We start from the raw sequence: 23,223 nt of genomic DNA on the forward strand, positions 1-23,223 counted from the left end.
AAAACATCACAACGGGAGGGAGGGTGGGCAGCTGAACCTCCTCAGAGCAGTTGGACGTGCCCCATCGTAGCCTTTTCCTAGAGTTCAGGCTCCTCAGGGTCTTTGTAGCCAATCCCAAGGGAACTACTTAATATCCCTTTTAGGTTTACACCCACATTGATGACATGCTTCCAGCAGTCAAGGCTCCCTTTCCCTAAAGGAGGTTCAAGGGTCCTTCATTAAAGTGGTTGTAAACCTCAGACATGAAATATGAACAAAGCACAACAAAGCATATCCCTTTATAGTGTGCACTTGTCTCAATTAAGAGCACAACGTGTAATTTCTGTCTGCTGCTTGGTTCCTCTGCTATCAACATATACAGATTCTGACAAGGTTTCCTAACATGAAAAAATTTTGACAGGAGAGGGACCTCCAATGGATTGAGAGCCTCAGCTCTGTTTCAGTTTGCTGTGTGAAGGGGGTGTGTCATATCCCTTCAATCAGCTCTCAGAGTGCTCCTCACTGAGCTCTGCAAAGTGTAACTTCAGCTCTCCTCCTCCTTTTTTCTGAACGCCCAGACAAGCTTTATTATTTCTGGACTTTGATCAGCTGTAGAGAAGAATACAGATAAACTGGTACAACTTATGTAGGAGGATTTGTGTCATCTCTGTGTATTAGCTGAAGCCAGTTTACAACCACTTTAATGTTTTTTCATAGTGCAATGTTTGGCAATTTTTGATGCTTTGTGGCTGCGGCAAATATTGAGCAGCATGCCGCATTCAGCTGATGGTATCACCAGCAAACGGGACCCATTCAAGTGAATGGTGAGGTGTGGCAAACATGCAAAAAGCATGCAGTTGCAGTGTGCTGAGCCAGCATATTCAGGGTTAAAACAGGCAGCGAGGAGACAATATATTCCCTCCTCATCAAATGCCCAATGAAACGTGATCCACCACAAATTACTTTTCAGAGTGGAGGCAAGGGCTTCTGCTCATATGAATGAGCCCTAAATGAAGGAAAGTGTGTTTTTACTCAGCGTTAAAGCGGAGTTCCACCCCTGAGCAAAAAATTAAAAGTCAGCAGCTACACATACTGTAGCTGCTGACTTCTAATATTAGGACACTTACCTGTCCTGGAATCCAGCGATGTCGGCACCCTATCCGATGTTTTCATCGTCTCTCGGTTGCTGCTGTCACCATTGTCCCTAAGGGAAACCGGCAGTGAAGCCTTGCGGCTCCAGAGCCGGTTCCTCACTGTACATGCGTGAAGCGCGCTGCACTTGGTGAATGGCTGGCAGGAGAGGAGGGAGAAGGGGGCCGAACTTCCAAATAATTGCAAAAACAGGTACCCGCTCCTCCCTTAAAGGGGCCAAATGTGGCACCAGGAGGGGAGAGGAGTCAGATAAGCGGAGCTTCCACTTTTGGGTGGAACTCTGCTTTAAGTTGATTATGTAGACCACTGCTTTTTTTAACGGCTATATTTCCATTAATGTTTGTCTCTTGTAATGCTTCAATTGTTTCTTCAGATTCCATGACAGGTGAGGCTTCTGATTTTTCACAAGATGGGTCCTTTTCCTTTTTGACCTTTACCTGGAAGCTCTCATTAGTTCAGAGAACTGTACTGATCTCATCACTTTCCTGAGAACTGGTGATTAGAACAGGGCAGCATACTCAAAATGTGGTCAAACCACAGTTTTGTAAAATGGTAGAATTCAATTTTTTTCTCTTGAGTAAATACCCTTTTTTAATGTATGCTAATAGTCTGCTGGCCCTGCTTGAAGCAGCTTGTCATCCAGTAGAATATACTCCACCTTTAAATGCACTCTACCAAGATCCAGATTTTCAGACTTTATTACCTCTCTATTTCTAGATTATGTATCGCACCCCCATAGGAGCGTCAGAATGAATACACCCCCTGAGTATGATTTGAGGCCAAATTACCTTAAGTTACTGCCACAATCACTCTGACACCCACTCCCTCCCCACCCAACTGGGAATTTACTTCACCAATTTGAGTGAATCTTTTATTATATTCTCAAAAGTCAGCTCACTCGGAATAATAGAATCAAGAAGGAATGAACAAGATCAACCTGCTAACTCTATAAAGAGATTCACTAAGCTAATGATGACAGGAGCGACAACAAATCACCAGGCCAGGACTCTGATACCAATTATTGAGTAAGATTAAACTGTAACAAAGACACCAAGAGACAAGTGGTGACAGTAAGACCATAAAACAACACCCCTTTTTGCTATGTGGTCACCAAGTTCAAGTCTGACTGCAGGTCTTAAAAAAAAAAACTGATAATAGATTTTCTGTTATGAAGAGTACCAGAAGTTTAGTAATGTCCTCGAATGGAGCAAACAACAAAAACTATCTGAACGAGGGGCAATGTTTATAATATGCTGGCTTTGTTGGGGCCCATACGGTGGTCCACGTCTGATAGAGTTCACTGGTTCTCTCCTAGTCAAAGCCGGTAGGCCGTTAAACAGATTTAACTATTTGGGGGTTTTGCAGCTCAATGATGCAGTTTCAGTAGATTGGTAAATTCACTGAAAGAGTGAGAATGAGTAGGAGGAAATTAAAAAGGAGATTATCCATGTAATAAAATGAAGATTCAGCTAGTGAAGTAACAAAGTCAGTGCAAGCTTTCGCCAGTGGTCTGTTTGACTTGATGGAGTCTTGATGAGAGGGTAGGAACAAATTGGGGCAAATTAATATGTTGGTATCTGATAAACAAAAAAAAGGGTGGGTTCGCAACCCTCTCACCAACTCTGGCACATCAGTGGTATGTCCTTGATGTATATAACTTCAAGTTAGAAGTTTTAACAGCGACTCTGCTCTGTACATCTGAGATACCTGAAGCTGGTCAGGCGACTCCACTCTTTGTCTCTGAGGTAGCCGAAGGCAGGATGGCGATTCTGCTTGGTACCCCTGAATCATCTGAGTGCCCAGATGCCACAGGCTCGACACTCTGTCCCCACCTCCATCTCAATTTTTAGTCTGGTGCCAAGTGCCTCTGGTTTTACTGGGCAGCTTAACAAAAGTTCTCTCTCTCCTCTTCCTCAGTTTCAGGGTATCCTGAGAGCTGCAGTTTCTTACCACACAAAGGGCAGTTCCACATAAAGGTGATGGAACTACACATCCCATGATCCTTTTCCTCAGTACATTTTCCCCTCTGGCACCCAGTCTGAGACAATAAGAAAGGAGCCGTGAAAGTCAATAGAGACTTAATAATTTCAGGTGAAATTGCACAATTTCAAAGCTGCACTCAATGTGAACGGGGGCTTAATGTCATTATTTTTTTCTTTATATATATATATATGTCAGTTTTGCTGCAGCATGTTCTATACACAGTACAGATGGGCCACTTTACAGGCAGACTAAGGGGACACCCCAGTCACTATATAAAGGAATTTTTCATTTCTATTGTTTCACTTTAAGCATCATGAAAATCCCTGCTTCTTTAAAAACAATGATTTTTAAAAAATTTTATGCATTGATACATGTCCCCTAGGGCAGTACCCGGGGTCCCTAAACCCTTTTTATGGCCAATACCTTGCATATAAGCCTTCAAAATGTGGACTTATTAATTTTTAGAGTTTAGGTCCTATAGACTTTAATAGGGTTCTGGGTCTGAACTTTTTCCATGTTCGGAAGTTCTGCTGTCAACCGAATCAGGGGTGTATGTGCAGCTAAGCACCATGTGTGGAACATGCACAGCAGAAGGCAGATTAGAACTCCCCACCAGCATTTTCTCTGCTGATCTCCTGGTTACCATTTCCCAAGGTACAGCAAGCTGCTGCTCTTTGTGAGAACTCCAGTTCTGATATGATGTCACATATTCTGTCCCAAAGATTTTAATCTTTTTAGACCTTTTGAAGTAATCAAACATGCAACGAGGTTAAATTAACTGCATATTTGTAGAAGCACTGCAATATATTATATTTGTGAATATGCTTTTGATATACAGTATTTTGAAATGCAAACATTTGGTTATTACTAGCATTTATTGATAATATGCAATTATGACTTTGCTTTTCTTAATTATAATTTTATTTTAATTATAGAAATAAGTATGTCAGCAATCGGAAAGAGAAAATCACCTGTCTATTTACTTATTTACATTCTTGTGATATTTCCCTCACTTTTAAATGCAAACAATGGAGAAGACACAGTAGTAGAAATAAAAGAAGGAAAAGTTAGAGGATTCCATCTACCTACTCTCTCTGGATCAGTTATAGCTTATCTGGGCATACCTTATGGTGAAGCTCCAACTGAAACACAAAGGTTTAAAAAGCCAGAACCACGAAACCCTTGGCAAGGCATTTATAATGCTACTAAATATGGAAAATCATGTTACCAAAGGAGGGATGAGGCTTCTGCTAATTTTCCAGGTACTAATATGTGGCAAGTAAACAATGAAATGAGCGAAGACTGCCTTCATCTAAATGTCTGGGTTCCATCGTCCAAGCCAAAGTCAGCTCATGTCATGGTCTTCATCTATGGTGGGGCTTTTCTTGCTGGAACATCTTCCTTGGAAATATATGACCCAAGCATCCTGGCTTTTTCTGAGGACATAATTGTAGTGTCAATGAACTACAGAGTTGGGGCCCTTGGATTTTTGGCATTACCAGGAAACAAGGATATTCCAGGAAATGCAGGCATGTTTGATCAACAGTTAGCTCTTAAATGGGTCCATGAGAACATTGCTGCTTTCGGTGGAGATCCCAACAGTGTTACTCTCTTTGGACACAGTTCTGGAGCTGCATGTGTAGGCTTTCATTTACTTTCTCCTGAAAGCCAAAACTACATCAAACGGGTCATTTTACAAAGTGGCTCTGTTAGTGCAGCATGGGCAATAAATACTCATAAAAGGGCAAAGAGATTAACTTTGAAACTGGCAGAGCTCCTAGGATGTCCTGTTAATGATGAAAATGCAATGATAGATTGTTTACAAAAGATGGATGCTACGAAGATAGTTGAAAAACAGTTCTATGTTGAAACCATACATCCCTTTGCCCTTACTCGAATAATACCCATTGTTGACTATGCCTTTATTAGTGATATGCCATCCAATGCTATAAAAGAGGGTTTAAAGAAAACAGAGGTTTTAATAGGTGGGACTAAGGATGATGGAAATCCTTTTGTAATATGGGGTGCTCCTGGCTTTAGCAAGGAACATGACAGCCTTATAACTACAGAAGATTTGGTCAATGGAATTACAAGGTTTTTTCCAACAGCTGGAGATCTGGGAACAGAATTAATTTTATTTGAATATAAAGACTGGGAAAATAAAGACAGTAAAGAGAAGAACAGAGAGGCCATGGAGCTTATTCTACGAGATTATTACATGATTTGCCCAATGAAGCATTTTTCACAGGAAATATTAAAGCACAAAATCAACATATACTTCTATGAGTTTGATCATCGGTCTTCCCAAGAGGTCTGGCCAGAATGGATGGGAGTTCTCCATGGAGCCATATTGCCATTTATGTTTGGGAAAGCACTAATCCAAGAAAGAAATTTCACTGAAGCTGAACAAAATCTTAGCAAGCGAGTTATGAAAGTGTGGGCCAACTTTGCAAGATATGGGTATGCTATTTGATTTTTAACTAAACAATATAATAACAGTGTAAAGATTAAAAGGCACAGGATAATTTGATTCTGTACAAGAAAGGCATGTAGGAAAATCCTTTTTACTGTGTTCCAATGGCCAATGTGTAATAAAAATAGTGTCCTCTTCCTGAACTTCCACACAAGCATGCAAAACCCTGTGCAAAAACTGTAGGAGTCCTACATTTGGAGCCGGCATTTAGGCATATAGGAACAGAGAGCCACTATACCATTCCTGATGGAGCAGTCCATACTGATGGTTTTTATGTGCTATTTGTATTTTATTTCATGTAAGTGTTTTATTTTACTAAAAGTAAGAAATATACAGAGAGCACTATTTGTTCTCTGTTTTATGCTTTATATATGCCACGTATGGGTCAAGAGGAGAGATCCATGTAGCATGTGAGGAAAGCTGTTTTTCTACTACGGGCTACTGGAGGTTCCCAATTTCAGCAAATCCAAAGCGCTACTAGACTTCAGTCTAGTAACAGTGAGGTCTTATCAGGAGGTGAGTTGCCACTGTTGCATGGGGTGTTGGCATGTTTTTGGTGTCACTCAGAAAGAGGATATTACTTTTATCTAGGAATAGACAGCCACGTGTACCTTATTAGCCCTGACAGGGTGGAGAAGTTTCCAAACTTATGGTTCTCCATGCACCGTTTGTGTTGTTTTTATGTGAGTGTTTATTTGTCAGCTTTTCATTACATTTGCAAATATTCAGAGAGCACTATTTTTTCTTTGTTTTATGCTTTACATATGCCGCTTATGGGTTCAGAGGAGAGGGTCAAGTGATACCTATGGGAAGTTGTTTATGTTCCATGTGCCATTGAAGGTTCTTCAACAGGAGATTATCTAAAAGCACTATTTGACCTCAGTTTATTAGAGAGGTCATATGAGGAGGTGAGCAGCCATTTTTTACACAGGGGTTTGCATGCTTTCGTGGAAATTCAGTAAGAGGATACAAAGTTTCTACGCATTGGTCATTGGATCACAGTAAAAAGGACTTGTTTATGGACATTTGTTGTAATTTAAATATTGCGCTGCACTATTGTTATGATTAAGAGTTTATTTATGTGATGTGAATTCAGGGTTGTGCTATAGCAAGCAACATTTCAGATTATATACCCGAAAATTGCATACTCACCTTTCCATAACTTCCTGGCGCATCTTAATGGCAGCATACACAAGGTTGTGACTTCGGCCCCACACCCTGATAGGACTGGTTAGCTATAAATTATAGGGGGAGACCCACCGCATTCTCTGTATCTATCACCTCAATGGGTGGGAATCTGTATGCTGCCATGAAAAAAAGGAAGCCAGGAAAGGAAAATTATGGAAAGGTGAGTATACAATTTTCCGTTTTCCTAGCGCATCATGGCAGCAAACACTGGAAAATACATCGCCAGTCGGATGGGTGCTAGGAAGTATAATTTATTAACAAGAAAGCGGATAATTAGCTTGAATAACTGTTTTCTCAAACTACACAGTTGTCAACTGAGCAGAGTCTACTTTATAAACTGCCATAAACGTGTTTCTGGAAGACCAAGTTGCTGCCTTACATACTATATCGTCACCGGAGACACTCTGCAATATGCTGCCCAGGGAAAGTGACCCTTTAAGCACTCAGGTATCGAGAGTTGTTGTATTGAATATGCCTTCTTGATGGTTTTAACAAGCCATGAAGCTATCATGTGTGGCAATGTCGCCTGTCCATTCCTAAGACCATGAGAGATAATCAGAAGATTGTCTGTTTTTCTAAAAGAGCTAGTAGCCAAAATATACGACCTAATACTACACTTGATGTCCAAAGGATGTGGTTCTCCTTAGTCTTAAAGCAATGCTGGTAGTATTATCTTGAAGTGGAAGTGGAATGAGGAGGCCACTTTAGGCATAAAGTGATCTGAGGGTTTCAGAACCACTCTATCTGGGTAAAAAATCAGGTAGGGTTCCTTTATCAAAAATGCTTGCATTTCAGATACTCTTTTCGCTGAAGTTATGGCGATGAGGAAAGTTACTTTCAATGTTAGGTCCCATAAGGATATTGAATCAATAGGGTGAAAAGGGGAATGTGACAGTGCCTCCATGACTATATACAGATCCCATTCTGGAAATGTTGGCTATGGGGTTTGATCTCTAAGCATGCTCTCAGGAACTGTACAATGAGGGAGTTTAGACCCCATTTTACCCTTGTCAGAGACCTGTACTTTTAGGGTACTAGAACTTAGGCCTTTTTTCAGACCTGACTGAAGGAATTCAAAAATGTGCAATACTCCAGGAAAAACTGGATCCCAAGATTGCTGTGAAGCAATTGAAGTACATTTTTTCCACACTTTCCCATAGGTGCTATTAACAATATTTTTTCTGGCTTGTAGCAAAGAAGCTACCACCTCTCGAGAACTTCCTTGCTCTAGGAGTCTATTCCTTTCAATTTCCATGCCATTAGGTGTGAGGTTTCTCCAGCGCAGGGTGCAGGAACTGAACCTGTGAGAGCAGACCCGATACAATACTGGAAGAAGCAATGTGGGTCCTCTGTACTCTACTGTAGAAGGGTGGTGAACCATGGTCTTTTTGGCCAAAAGGAAACTACTGCTATCACTGTGGACTTTGATCTTCAGAGTATGGATAGAAATCTCGCGATCAGAGGTGTTGGGGGAAAAATATACCCTAGCTGAAAATTTCAAGTATGGTGTAAGCGGTCTATCCCCTCGGCTGTAGGATAAGTAACTCTTGCTAGGTATCTCAGACATTTGGCATTCGCAGGGGTTGCTGCCAGATTGATATCGGAAACACCCCAGTTCTGGGTTAGGAGAGAAAAGGCCTGGTGACTCAAGGACCATTCATTGTTTGATAAAAACAATTCCTACTGCCATGAGCTCCAGGATGTTTGAGACTATACCTTGCAACTGGAATTGCCAACATCCCTGGTCTGCATGGTCCTGATATTGGGCTTCCCATCCTTGATGGCTGGCTTCCGATTTGACTATTTCTGGCTGTAGAGGGACAGTACGCTGATACTTTTTGAGGTTGTGAACACAAGTCCACCACCACTCAGAGTGTTTTACGATCTTGTGGATGACGTTCGCACTAGAAATTAATTTTGAACTATTCTCGTGTGCCACTGGGCCCACTGGATCATTGGGAAAGTGGCAGTCATGGATCCCAATATGCTCAGACAGACTTTGGCCTGTCTTACAGTTTTGACAGAAATTGCTGCTAACATCTTCTTCATTCTGTGAATTAAAGGGCTTATTTTTTCTTGAGGAAGCTCTATTATGTTTGATCGGGTGTTCAATTCTGCTCCCAGAAAGACTATCTTCTGAGTAGGTTGAAGATTGTTCTTCTTCCAGTTTACTATCCAACCGAACAATTGGAATGTGAGAATCAGTATTTTCCCTTGACTGACAAGAGATTTCTGGTTGTCAGCTAGAAAGATGTTCTGCAGATAATGGTGAACTCTCAAAACTTTCTCTCTCAGTAATGCTATTACTTGCAATAGAATTTTTGTGAAGCGTCTGGGGCAGTAGAGATTCCAAATGGCAGACTCTGAAACTGAAAATGTTGGTGATTTACCGCAAAACAAAGAAAACTTTGAAAGGCAGGGTGTATGGGGAAGTAAAGATAGGCGTCCAGTAAATCTATGGACAGCATCCAATCTACTAAGTTTATTGCTAGTAGAATTGATTGAAGGCTTTCCATTTTAATGGATTCAACCTAAATTCTTCTGTTGAGATTCTTTAAAGCTAGGACTGGGTGAAGATCTCCAGTTCTTTTCTTCACCAGGAATATTGGAGAGTAAAACTCCTTCCCCCTTTGAGCAAACGGCACCTCTATTATCGCATTCTTCTGAAGCAGCTCCAGCACATACTTGATTAACAGCTTTCTTTTTTCGAAATGATGATGGAAGTCTGGTTGATGACGAAGGTCTGCCTTCCCTATACAAATAGTTTGAAGAACAAAATTGGGGGCGAGACCCCAAGAAGTCCGAACTTTGTCAGTACACAGGTCACTTATGCTTAATCACCACTGACAGTAACCACCCAAAGAGCATGTAAGGGAATGGACAAATGTAGCAAATGTGATGTAAGTGCTGTTAGGTAAAAAAGCACGAGGTGACGGCATCCAGCAGCTCATAAAACCTGCAGACATTGAGCAACCTCAAAATCTAATCTGAAATAGTTGATAATAAAGGAGCAGGGATGTTTGAACTACTAGATAAGGAGCCAGGAAAAGTATAAATAAGGCTTGAGATACACATTGCACTTGGTAGAACCATGTAAACTGAGAAAATGCTCTTTCCTCACAAAGCACAAATAAAAATCAGTTAAATTCCTTGGCACATTGAATGGGAACAGTCAGCTGTAAACTTAGTATCAGAATGACTGATTGCAACAATGTTGTGACAATCCAAACACACACTTCCCAAACAGTAAGTCTAGCAATGTAAATGGCCCAACTAGAGAGGTGTGTGCTGCGGTTCAAGCAACGATTCCAACTTGTATTTGGTCTAGGATGTCAAACACACAGGCAGATCAAACAGTACCTAATCTGGACTTTTTGGGGTGCCACATTACAGACACCGCTATATCTGCAGTATAATAAGGCACATCCGCATGTCCTCATTTCAAATATACAAAGATGTGGGTGCTGCTGATTAGCCGCAGGTGCTGTAAGTACTTGATCAATCACATCCAACTGTAATAGTATGGATCACCATTTGAGCAGTGAAGCAATGCCATCACAGGCTCAGTGTATTAGACAGTACTGTACATAGCAAGTACATTACAGGGGCTGTCTCGGACTCCATGAAGTGAAATCAATGGCCAACATGTTTCACCTGCTTGCCGTGACCAAAGGTTTCTTCAAAGCCACCAGATAGTTTGAGTCTGGCTCCCACTACCACAGGTCAGGCGGGCTTACCTTGGAAAGGACTTCTGCTGGTCCCCTGCAAAGGAAAATTTTGGTTTTCGTAATCTCGGAAAAAAAATTATTTTGAATTCCTTCCTGGGTCTATAAGTCTTTGCTTCCCTGTTTTTCTCCAGAAGGTTGCATCTGTTAAATGGGCATTTCTGTGGTTTTAGTCTCCTGCCAGAGGGAATTAGACCTGACTTTCCACCTGTAACTTTTGAGATGGCCTAATCTGGTTTAGATCCAAAGGGATTAGTTCCATCATAGGGTATCTTGCACCAATTGAATTTGGAGGCTGCATCCACTACCCGGGGTTTCAGCCACAAGGCTCTTCTGGATATTACAGAGGCCAGCATTATTCTGGCTGAGGATCTAATTATGTTCACTGACGCCTCTGCCATATTTTCTCCTGCCAGTTTGATTTCTTAAAGAGCTGTTATGATCTTTTCCTGGTCTGCCCCCTTTAGCAGCGATTTTTTGATATTGGAGGTCAAGCTGGAAATCGCTTACCCCAACACAGCTAAAGCAATACCTGGTCTGCAAGCACCTCCTGCTGCCGAGTATGCTCTTTTAAGATCGAGAACAATCTTGCGGTCATGTACTTCCCTGAAGGTTACTGTGTCAATGGGCAAGGTTACATTCCTGGCCATGCGTCAACAACTGGTGCAGAGATTAACTGATTTACATTAGGTTCCTTTAACAGATATAATTTTGCTAGACTGTTATTAAGGCTAGTTTTCTCATCTTATTTTTGCCACTCATCTTTTTTGAGGTCTTCTCATTCATCTATAAATGGGAAAGATTTTGTTTCCTTTTTAAGATTTGGGAAGTATTTCCTGACTTTGTATAGTGTTTCCTTCGCCTCCTCCCAACCAATTGCTTCTTTGACTGAATTTGCAACTTTACTATCTGATGAATTATCTGACCTTAGCGGTAGGCGAGGAACAGCAGAAGACATATTCTGAACTGCCCTGTCCACATCAGGGACTGCCATCTTCAGGATTGACACCCGCAATGAGTCTCTGATGAGATCTGTTACTTCTCTAGTATCTGTTGCTTTCTCTTTAGTTGTTAAATTTTTTTCTTCAAAGCACGAACGGCAAACCAATTTGTCTGGGAGTAGCGGGCCCCGCAAACCCAACAGGCATTTACTGCAGGACAGGTGCGATTACTTCTGGATGAGGGATGGTGATGAGGCGAAGGAGATTTTCTATGATTTGAATGATGATGGCGGGAGAAGGGCTTGGACTGACTCCTCCTTGAGTGTCTGTGTCCAGATGGTGAAGCATGGGTTGAACATTCTTTGTGCCTGGAATTTGAGGATCTTGATGATCTGATAGGGCTGTCCAAGTAAGACAGCGTTAGAGGCAAGGCTCTCTTTTTCTCATAATCTTCACTACTTACCAAAACCCCTTACCTTGCAGGCAGAGGATGGTCTGATTGTACAATGGCCTCCATGAGCAGTGGTATAGAAATCTTCCACCTGAAAGATATATGGCATTACCCAGAGGAAGAGGGAAAGCATACACCCAGAATCAGCAGCAAAAAAACAGGCAGTCCCCAGACTTACACACTGGAAAGCAGCAAGTGTAGAGGGAAGGAGAAGATAGTAAGCAGGAATAATGGATGTAATCCTATCATGCATCTACTCATAGGAATGCTGGCCAGATTCTGTATATGGGAAAAAACAGCCTTTGAATCTGCTGCCGCTGCGGTGGAAATGGCATCACCACCCATGCATGCTCACTAGTGAACCCGACCTCATCTTAAAAACTGACAGAATGGGTTCTCATGTTTTCACTTCCAGTCGCGAATGCGCAGAGGTGGCAGAACGCACAGTCACCATCTTGGAAAGGGCAATGGAGATCTAGCAGGACTACAAAGCTCAGCAGCAAGTAAGATAACCGAGTGATGAAAGATGGAGGGATTTGGAGACCGCTGCAATATAATAAGCCTGTTTAAGGCTTGCATAGTGCCAGGCAAACAGGCACTGAGACCATCAGATTGGGCGCTCCTTCCAACTAGCTCAATTAGAGACTGTACAGGCAAGGACTTCCACCCAGGGAGGTTAAACCTCGCTGGGGCAAATTCAGTAAGGGGTGCCGAGCTATCCATCCAGTCCCAATCAGGTGAGGACAAAAAAGGGAATGCTGCAGTGGGTCTTCCCCTAGAATTTATATATTTTTCTATCACTATGCACAGTAGTAGACAGTGGTATTATCTTCACGCACAGTGATTGTGTGGATTGTTCACAATTTTTTATACTCTATTTGTACTGGTGACTATCACTGCGAAAGCAGGTGAAAGAAGTCCAAAATTTTAGACTTGAGAGGGAATTATCGGGAAGATCGGGTCAAAAAAGCCAGGGGGATTTTGAGTCACTACTTACCAACCAGCCTGCGACCAACCGAATTAACCTGTCTAACAGTATGCGTTAAAAACAGGGGTTTATTTGCACACATTTGCAAATACATGCGTAAGCTGCAGGCCCCGGCAAGGCACCCTGATATTTGCAGACCCTAACTCTACCTTTAAAGAATCTTTGGGGAGAGCTGTTTAAGACAGTAATTGCCCTCACTTTGTGATATTTCCATTTCAACTTCCTGTTGCACATGTGGGACAGAAAGAGAAGGCAATTTTTCTACAATAGTATTTAGAAAGCGAAATATAATCTGGGTTTTTTTCACAGTTCCTACTCTATCAGAAATAATTGTCTATACATACATTCTAAATTTCAAGATGTTTAAATTGGAATGTAATATTTTTATTATTCAACCCTTCGATTCCCTCAAGTTATTGTAGAACTGGCTAATGCCATAAAGAATCCCTGGCCCAAACAGAGATAAGGGACAAGCAGCAACTACAGTAGGACTAGTAGAATGGTGAGAGTTTAATTCTTTGCTGCATATACTGTATACACTCTTTCTCCTGTTATATCTTAAACACAAAACATATTGTAACTATATACACCCCTGTCCACAGAATCATCACTTTTATTTTTAATTTGCAGGACGCCTCATTATACTGAAGACAACTTCACCTGGCCTCTTTACACCAATGAAGATGAAACATATGTAGTCCTAAAGACTGGTTCCTGGGAAGTTAAAAATAATCTTTATTCTAAACGTTGTCGGTTTATGAATGCTATCCTTCCTAAACTTGCCAAACAACTAGGTAATATATTTATATATTTTTCAAATTATAACATTGCCAAATTCATTTTCATATTAAATGGGAAGGTCAGTAAAAGACAGTTGGTAGAGAAAGTCGCAGTGGTTCCAATGTATAACACTGCTGTCTATGCTTGTCATGCCGGTTTCATAGTTCTATTTCTGGATTCTATTTAACCACTTGCCTACTGGGCACTTTTACACCCTTCCTCACCAGTCCAATTTTCAGCTTTCAGTGTTTTCGCACTTTAATTGACAATTGCGCAGTCATGCAACGCTGTACCCAAAAATGACATTTTTATCATTTTTTTCACACAAATAGAGCTTTCTTTTGGTGGTATTTAATCACTTCTGGGGTTTTTATTTTTTGTTGAACAAACGCTGAAAATTTTGAAAAAACAAAAAACTGTTTTCATAGTTTTGTTATAAAATTTTGCAAACAGGTAGTTTTTCTCCTTCACTGATGTGCGCTGATGAGGCGGCACTGATGGGCACTGATAGGCTGCTCTGATGGGCACCGATAGGCTGCACTGATAGGCACTGATAAGGCAGCTCTGATAGGCACTGATAAGGCGACACTGATAGTCACAGATAAGGCGGCACTGGTGGGCACTGAAGGGAACTGATGAGTGCCACTGAAGGGCACTAATAGGTGGCACTAATAGGTGGCACTGATAGGTGGCACTGCTGGGCACTGATAGGCACTAGTAGGTGACACTTATAGGCAGCACTGATGATTAGGCACTGATTGACAGCACTGATAGGCACTAATAGGTGGCATCGGTGGTCATTGATAGGTGGCATTAGTGGGCACTGATATGTGGCACTGGTGGGCACTGGTAGGTGACACTGACTTGCACTGGTAGATGAAACTGCTGGGCACTGGTAGGTGGCACTGGTGGGCACAGATGATGCAGCAATGGCTCTCCCTCTTCTGGACCAATGTCCCTCTGACAGCAGCCAGTGATCGCCTTTTTTTTTCTCCTCGCGCTTTCAGCGTTAGGGAAAAAAACCTGATTACCGGCTCTGTTTACATCACGTGATCAGCTGTCATTGGCTGACGCTGATCATGTGGTAAGGGACTAGGACCGGCCCCTTACTCCGATCTGTGATCAGACGAGTCTCATTGACTCGCTGATCAAAAAGCGAGCCGTGCGCACCCTGCAGGGAGCGCGCAGGCAGCTCATGCATGAGAGGACGTACATGGACACACCTTCCCGGCAGTTTAGGCCCGGGCTATGGCCGTCTTTCTGCTCTAGCGTGGGCATGAAGAGGTTAAAGGAAATCCATGGTCACAGCATAAAATTTCATTTTAGAATATCAGCATTGTAATAGCAATACAAACACTAGTTCTTTTTGACAATCCAATATAAACTTACTTGAAAAATCTCCTTTCATGTTGTGAGTGATGCCTGTCGGCTGGCCATCTCTTTCCACAACTTCCTGGATTCCCTGCATGCTTTTCAGCTTCTCCTCGGCTTTTTATTTTCAATTTCTTATGACTACATATCCCATAGTACTTTGACTACAATCAATGATTCCTGTATTGACTCCACCTACTGAAACCCCTCCTCGCAGCACATAGTTCAGAAGCAGGCTCTGTGATTTCTGTAAAACAGCAGTGTCTGCTCGCAGGGCATAGTAAATGCTTTTTGCAGAATCCAAGGATGTAAATGTGTGGGGATCTTAATAAAGTAAGTTTGCAGACCTCATATAGATTAAAAGTAGTAGGCTAGAAATAACAGAAATACAGTATTGAAATTAATATATGATTTTACATTTTGACCATAGATACGCATTAAGGAGGACATGTTGGTTTTGTTTTTTGTTTTTTTCCCCTATAGGTTCTATAGGATTGTCAGGGCTACTGCAAAATAGGTCTGGGCCAAATAGGAAGAAAAACATTTTAAACTGGTAGGACTGATACAAAAGAACAATGAATAGTTATACATATATACTAATTCTAGTAAAATTCAATTGAGCCACTGGACACAGTTCTAGAGACTTAACAGGAACACACTAAACAATAGAACTAGAACAGTGGTTATTAACCTGGGTTTGATCAAACAGTGAGTCAGTCTTGCGGGTTCTGCGGAGGTCAAGACACACACCCGACTCATATGATTCGTGATGATAGGCCCCGCTCATTGGCTGCAGGTGATCACGCAACATCACTTGGCCTATCTGTGCTGCAGGGAATTTGGCGCGCCCAGTAGTCGAATTGTAACTGTCGGGATGGTACGTCGTGTGATTTCTTTCTTAATATTTTAATCCCTTCATACTAGCTATGTCGAGCAAAAAAAGAAAGTGGTCGGACCAATATGTACAATATGGATTCACATGTATAACGGAACGTGATGGGAGTCAGCGTCCTAACTGCATGATTTGCAATGCCAAGTTGAGCAGTTCTAGTCTAGCACCCGCAAAAGTAAGAGAACACTTCCTTAACCGCCTTAGCGGTAATCCCGAGCGTGACTCGGGGTTGATTTTTCATTGCAGGAACGGTAACCCCGAGTCACGCTCGGGGTGGATTGCAGAGAGCGCAGCGGAGCTTCTCTTACCTTATCCTGGCGATCCAGCGATGATCTCTCATTGCTGCGACCGCCAGCCGAGAGTCCCGCCGCTCCTCCGTCCCTCCGTCGGTACGATCACTTCCTAGTTCCGTTCCCTGCAGCAGCAATGCTGCATGGGAGCGGAACTAGGGAGGGAAATTCAAAAAAAAAAAAAAAAACGTTACACAAAACACACTTTATATTATATTATATATATATATATGCATATATATATATATATATATATATATATATATATATATATATATATATATGCATATATATATATATATATATATATATATATATATGCATGCATATATATATATATATATATATATATATATATATATATAATATGCACACACACACACACACACACATATATATATATATATATAAAATTATATTATTGATTCAATTATAATTCATGCGTTATATATTATATATATATATGTGTGTGTATATATATATATATATATATATATATACACACACACATATCTGTATATAATATATAATGCATGAATTATAATCTAATCAATAATATAATTTTATTATATATATTATATATTAAATAATAAAATAATATTATTGATTTGATTATAATTCATGCGTTTGTGTTTCAAATTTATCACATCTGGGATGTCTACTAGAGTCTTGTTTTGGTCAGGTTTAAGTCAGTAATTACTAAGAATTGTAGGCCTATAATACATAACGCCAAATTTCCATGAAAAGAATTGTACCGCTTTTGGTATGTAATTCCAGACATAATCATACCGCCAGGGAGGTTAAGCTGCATGGAGATGGAAAATACAAGAACACAACGCTCGCTGAATTCAAGCTGAGGAGAGCCAGATTCGATGAAAAGGCTAGTCTGCCTGTTCTCGGCTTTCTACCCATCAACAAACCAATCCTCATAGCATCGTACGAAGTTGCTTACCTGATCGCAAAGCAGGGCAAACCACACACCATTGGTGAAACACTCATAAAACCAGCTGTGTTTTGAATTTGAAAAATCGTATTTTATTTTTCCAATTAAGAAGGGTTCGATGAATGCGCATATGAAACTGGTGGGGTTCAGTACCTCCAACAAGGTTAAGAACCACTGAACTAGAAAGATAAGGCAACCAGCTGTGAATTCACACTAAACAATTAGTGATCATTGGGGGAGAGAGAAGATCTTTGAATACTGGTGACATTCAATTGCTTAATAGTGAGAGCCACCACATGTTTGAGTTTAAGGTGTTGTGAAAAGTTTATTTTTGGATCGGCTTCTAAATATCACTGCCAGGGATCCGCAGACATTGATGATGACTTAGGCCCTTGGGTTCTCTTGTTGGCACTTGCAACCAACCATCTTCTCTCTAAAGCCTGGTACACACTAACAACTGACAGCTCAGGTCAGGGCCGCTGTACTAACCGTCTGACATTAGTACAGCAATATATATAAAAAATACTGTGCAGCGCTATAAAATATACTAATTGAAAGCATATATGACAGGAAAATAAAGTGAATATAAGGCGAAAAGTCCCAAGTGAGAAAACACAAATAATCCAAGGTGAAGAAAGCAATCCAAGAAGGACATCTGATCCCAACACCAACAGGAGAGGTAATGGTTAAGCGCTCACCGGAACAAATGGACCCCACTTATCTTATGATAAAAGGGTCAAAAAGGCTCATGTGTATCCTGCGATTCTTCAAGCTGTAACACCTGATATTCAGGTTTGCAGTCAAGGGGTCAAAGTGAGGCCGCTCCAGTCAACGTCTGATGACGAAACGCGTAGGGCGGAGCCACGTACGCCACTCGTCACTTCCGGTCAGAGTGGTTCGGAGCCGCGGAACGCGGAAGCAACAGCGTCCCGGCGTCAGCGAAAACAGCTGATGTGATCGGTCCGAATAGTAAGTCATCTACACTTGCCTATGCTACTTCTATTGTATACTACGCCATTGGGGTTCCTTTGTTCTCTCTGCTTGCGCACCACAGATTGGAACACCAGAGGGAGGTGACTCCTAGCGACCGAAGGAACTCCGGATTGAATCAACCTTTTTCTCCCTGTGGCTGGTTACTACACATCCCTAGCCTAGGAGAAAAATGAATCGGGTGAGAGAGTGTCACCTACTGGTTTCACCTTTGTGGACACCCCACCCATCACACCTTCTTCCTTTTTTAATATCACCCATTTCACTAATATCCACATTTTTGAAGGTGTTTTTATTCTTAATATTTTATTAATTTTATCCATCATCAATGAGAATTTTTAGTACCATCGATTCACCTTAGCTGGTATTGTCTGTACACTTCTCACCAGCACTATTACAGGCAATAAATTGTCACTTTTATGTTGTGCACTTTTACTCATTGATTTGATTTATATAAGAAGTCACTTCATTGCATGCCAATTCACCCTCTACACTAAACACTTATCACTGCGTTATTTTGTCGCAACGCACATAACTTTGGTATTTTTGGTTTAATGCACGAACCTTTGAGTGGAAGCCATTACCCACTGCTTTAAACAGGCAGCGCCATATACAAACTTCCCTTTTCTTACAAAGTGAGATGAGTCTCCTCTTTCCAGATCACATAGAAATGACAATCCTAGACAGAACAAACATAGTGTGATTCCGCTTTAAACACATTTAACGAATGTAAAAGAATACACTTACAAACATCCGGGATCAAAAAGCAGTGAATACAGGACAGGCAAACTGTGGCATAATCCTGGCTGCATAAGGCAAAGTTCTGACACGTTTTCATCACAACTGATTTTCTCAAATGTAAATGCCAAATTTTGGCATTTACTTGAAGGCTTTATTAAAGCTTCTACATATGAGCTACACTGCTGCTTACACCAAAGGGACAGGTTCCTGTATGTTCAAAAAGTCATTTTTACTAACTGGTTCTGAGGAACTTACTTCTCCAGATGTTTTATATGCAGAAAAGCCCCATCCCAAAACATAAATTTAAAAATGTAAAACCAGAGGTGGGGGACTCGAGTCACATGACTTGACTTAAGTCAGACTTAAAGCGGAGTTCCAGCCATTCACTCACCTGTCCAACGGTCCAGCGATGCGGCCGCCCGAAGCCTCGATCCTCTCCCTCGGCGCCGGCATCACTGCTGTGGGCACCCGGCTGTGACAGTTTGCGGCTTCAAAGCCGGGTACCCACTGCGCATGCGCGAGTTGCGCTGCGCGCCGTGATTGGCCGGCAATCTTCTGGGACCTTTGACATGTCCCAGAAGATTTCAGGGAGGGAGGGGGAGAGGAGAACTTCCGCTCAGGGCGCCGCGGCGCTCCGAGCGGAAGTGGGAGCGGGTACCTGTCAAAACTAGGTACCCGCTCCCCCCCCAAAAAAATGACATGCCAAATGTGGCATGTCAGGGGGTCAGGACTCCCTAAAGCGGAAGTTCCACTTTTGGGTGGAACTCCACTTTAAGTCACCAGTTTGAGGACTTGAGACTTGCTTGACTAAAATTAATAAAAGACTCGATTTGACTTTGACTTGGTATTCATGACTTGAGACTTGACTTTGACTTGAGACATATGACTCGAAATGACTTTACTTTAAGTTATTAAATATTTGCATTTTCTCAAGATGTGTTAACCACTTTACCACCGGAGGATTTTCCTGCTTAACGTCCAGGCCACTTTTTGCAACTTGGCACTGCGCGAATTTAACTGACAATTTCGCGGTCATGCAACCCTCTACCCAAACGAAATTTACGTCCTTTTTTTCCCACAAATAGAGCTTTCTTTTGGTGGTATTTGATCACCTCTGCACTTTTCATTTTTTGCAATATTAATAAAAAAAGAGCGAAAATTGTGCGAAAAAATTGATATTTTCTACTTTGACAGTTAAAAAATATCCAGTATATTCAATTTTTGTCAAATATATATTTAGGCCAAAATGTATTTAGCTACATGTCTTTGACAAAACAAATTCTCAATAAGCGTATTTTTAACCGCTTTAAGACCGGAAGATTTTACCCCATTCCTGACCAGGCTATATTTTGCGATTCGGCACTGCGTTACTTTAATGGACAATTGCGCGGTCGTGCGACGCTGTACCCAAATTAAATTTATGTCCTTCTTTTCCCCACAGATAGAGATTTCTTTTGGTGGTATTTGATCACCTGTGCGATTTTACATTTTTGAAGAATAGAGCAACAATTTTGAAAAAAAAAAACAATATTTTTTACATTCTGATATATAACATTCCCAAAAAAAAAATTTTAAAAATCAAAATTTTTAACATTTTAGGCCAATTTGTTTTCTGCTACATATTTTTGGTAAAATAATCACAATAAGCGTAATTTGATTGGTTTGCGCAAAAGTTATCGCGTTTACTAACTACGGGAAAGATTTATGTCATTTTTATTGTTTATTTTTTTTTTACTAGCAATGGCGGCGATCTGCGTTTTTTTTGCGGGACTGCGACATTGTGGCAGACAGGTCGGACCCTTAACTGACATTTTTGACACTTTTGGGGGTACCAGTGACATTACTACAGTAATCAGTGCTATAAATATGCAGTGTTACTGTAATAATGACACTATCAGGGAAGGGGTTAAATTTATTGGTGATCAAGGGGTTAAATGTATTCCTCATGCTTACTGACGTGTGTGGGGGGAGGGGGTTGTATGACACAGACACAGATCGCAGGTACAGCTAAGCTGAATCCTGTAATTTGTCACTTTCTGTCACATAGGAGTTTGCTTAAACAAGTGGGCGGATTTCCTCACTCGACCCCCGACGATTGGGGAAGAGCGGCGGTAATCACCGCCTCTCCTCCCCTGGACCAACTCCCGCTGTGTCTGAATACAGCAGGAGCGAGTGTCCGGCGGAGAGTCTGGTAACGTAGCTCTACGTCGCCTGACGATAACGAGCCACTTTGCCGCAGTACCAGATCAGTGAGCGCTCGGCAAGTGGTTAAAGCAAAATTAATGTGCCGGTTTTGTTTCTGACCCCGCAGTCACTTAAAAGTTTTAGGACACTGGCTGTTTAGCAATGGAAATTCTTAACATGTTTTAGTGACTGTGGTGTTGAAACATGACCGGACGAAGGATTTTGAGCTGTTTTAGTCATTCAAAGTGTTTCTTTAATATGCCAAGAAAAAAGCACTAAGCAGTTTTGTTAATGTTGAAAATAAAAGAAAACCTTTTCTGACCACTGACTTTTAACTGATTTAAAGGTGAAAATTGGGGTAAATCAGTATTTTGACTTGATTTGTGACTTGACCAAAATAAATGACTTGACTTGACTTGCTTGACTTCTAGCAGGGACTCGACTTGACTTGCTTGCTTTTCGCCACAGTAACTTGGGACTTGCTTGAGACTTGAAGGTTACGACTTGAGATTTGCTTGTGACTTGCACATGTGTGACTTACTCCCATGTCTGGCCAAAACCCTTAAAATGCTAGAATTTGCTTTATGCATACCATTGAGATCAGTTCTCTTCGCATCTGGTCCCAGAGGTGCAACAGAAAGTTAGAAAAAATATCCAAAAGTGAGCAGAATTCTCCTCTTGGACAGTTGCCACTGAAATGCATGCCCCCCAATGGAAGATTTTTTATCTCACTCACATCTTGTTCTGGTAAAAACTGTAAAATGTTGGACTATCTCTCTCCTTACTACTTGGTGACAATGTTTACCAGTACAAAAAGAAGGGCAAACCTACCTGATGGGGACACAAAGGGGAATAGGTAAGTTTCAAAGTGTGTAAACCTTCTCCACTCAAGCCAAAGCTCGAAGTTTTGCCTTTACATACACTTATTAAGCTTCACGCCTTTTACCGAATTCCGATAGCGCATTTTAATCCCAGTTAAGCAAGGAGGTACAGACCAGTTAATCCTTGCATTGCTCTTCAACCAAGATTGGACCGGGTAGGGGATAGAGTGGGTAAGAATTAAAACCTTTGCCAAGTTTTAATTGTTATCTTATTTCTTATCCTGGTAACATCATTAGAGGAGACGGGAAGTGATTGGAATTTTCCCCAGTGGGATAGATACAGCCAAATGAGAGTGGAGAAAGGACGACTTTGGTGTTGGTATTGCACTCTATGTCCTTCATTCTTGATGACCCTCATTTGTTGTTGTGGTGTCACAGGACTAAATAGTAAAAGTCAATTTTTATTGGGGTACAACCTATATGCTAAAGATGGTTTGCACCTAAATGGAAGGGGGACTGTAAACTCCATACATTGAGAATCCAGTATGAATTGTGTTAGGGTAAAATAATGCATTTACTACATTCTTTAATAAATTTGCTCCTGATTGAGACATACAGTATCTCCAAACAATTGTATAATATTTAATTACTAAAGTTGTAGTTTTTTTTTGTAAGCTGAATAATAAAAATACACACATGATTTCCAATATTTATCTTGCATTGTTTATGATTTTTTTTCACTACAGGGAAAACCTTTGATGGAAATTTGTGGAGTGAGCCAATAAAATCAGAAGACACTTGCTATAAGAAGAAGATTACAGGAGAAGAGTCATGCCAGTCAACCTTGGATTGACAATTTTTAATGATTCCTGACCCCTTTCATTCCTTCCTTCCCTTTATACTTTCGTAGTAAACATACTCCTTGCCATGGTTAACCATTTGCCTACCAAGGCACTTTCACCCCTTTCCTGCCCAGGCCAATTTTCAGCTTTCACACTTTGAATGACAACTGCGCAGTCATGCAACACTTTACCCAAGCAAAATTTTTATCATAGACAGATAGAACTTTTTTTATTTTTTGCCAAACAAACGAAAAAAGACCGAACATTTTGAAAAAATAAAGTTTTTCTTAGTTTCTGTAATAAAATTTTGTAAATAAGTAATTTTTCTCCTTCTCTGATGTGCGCTGATAAGGCTGATAGGCACTGATATGCTGCACTGATGGGCACTGATGGGCACTGATGTGAAGACAGTGATGAGGCTGCACTGATATGCGGCAGTGATGGGCACTGATAAGTGGCACTGAGAGGTGGCACTGATAGGCAGCAATT

General features: G+C 41.1%; 1 protein-coding gene across 1 annotated transcript; it reads left to right on the top strand.

Moving 5' to 3' along the window:
* Nucleotides 1-4,057: 4,057 nt before the first annotated feature.
* LOC309569715 (cholinesterase-like) lies at nt 4,058-22,756 on the top strand (the record flags this gene model as incomplete). The annotated part of the gene is made up of 3 exons (XM_082275677.1): nt 4,058-5,574; nt 13,511-13,674; nt 22,639-22,756. 3 exons carry the CDS (start codon nt 4,058-4,060, stop codon nt 22,743-22,745), a joined length of 1,788 nt encoding a protein of 595 aa, XP_082131803.1. The 3' UTR covers nt 22,746-22,756.
* Nucleotides 22,757-23,223: the final 467 nt, after the last annotated feature.

The sequence above is a fragment of the Pelophylax lessonae genome, assembly GCF_965119305.1.
Source record: "Pelophylax lessonae genome assembly, chromosome: 13".
Classification (NCBI taxonomy): domain Eukaryota; kingdom Metazoa; phylum Chordata; class Amphibia; order Anura; family Ranidae; genus Pelophylax; species Pelophylax lessonae.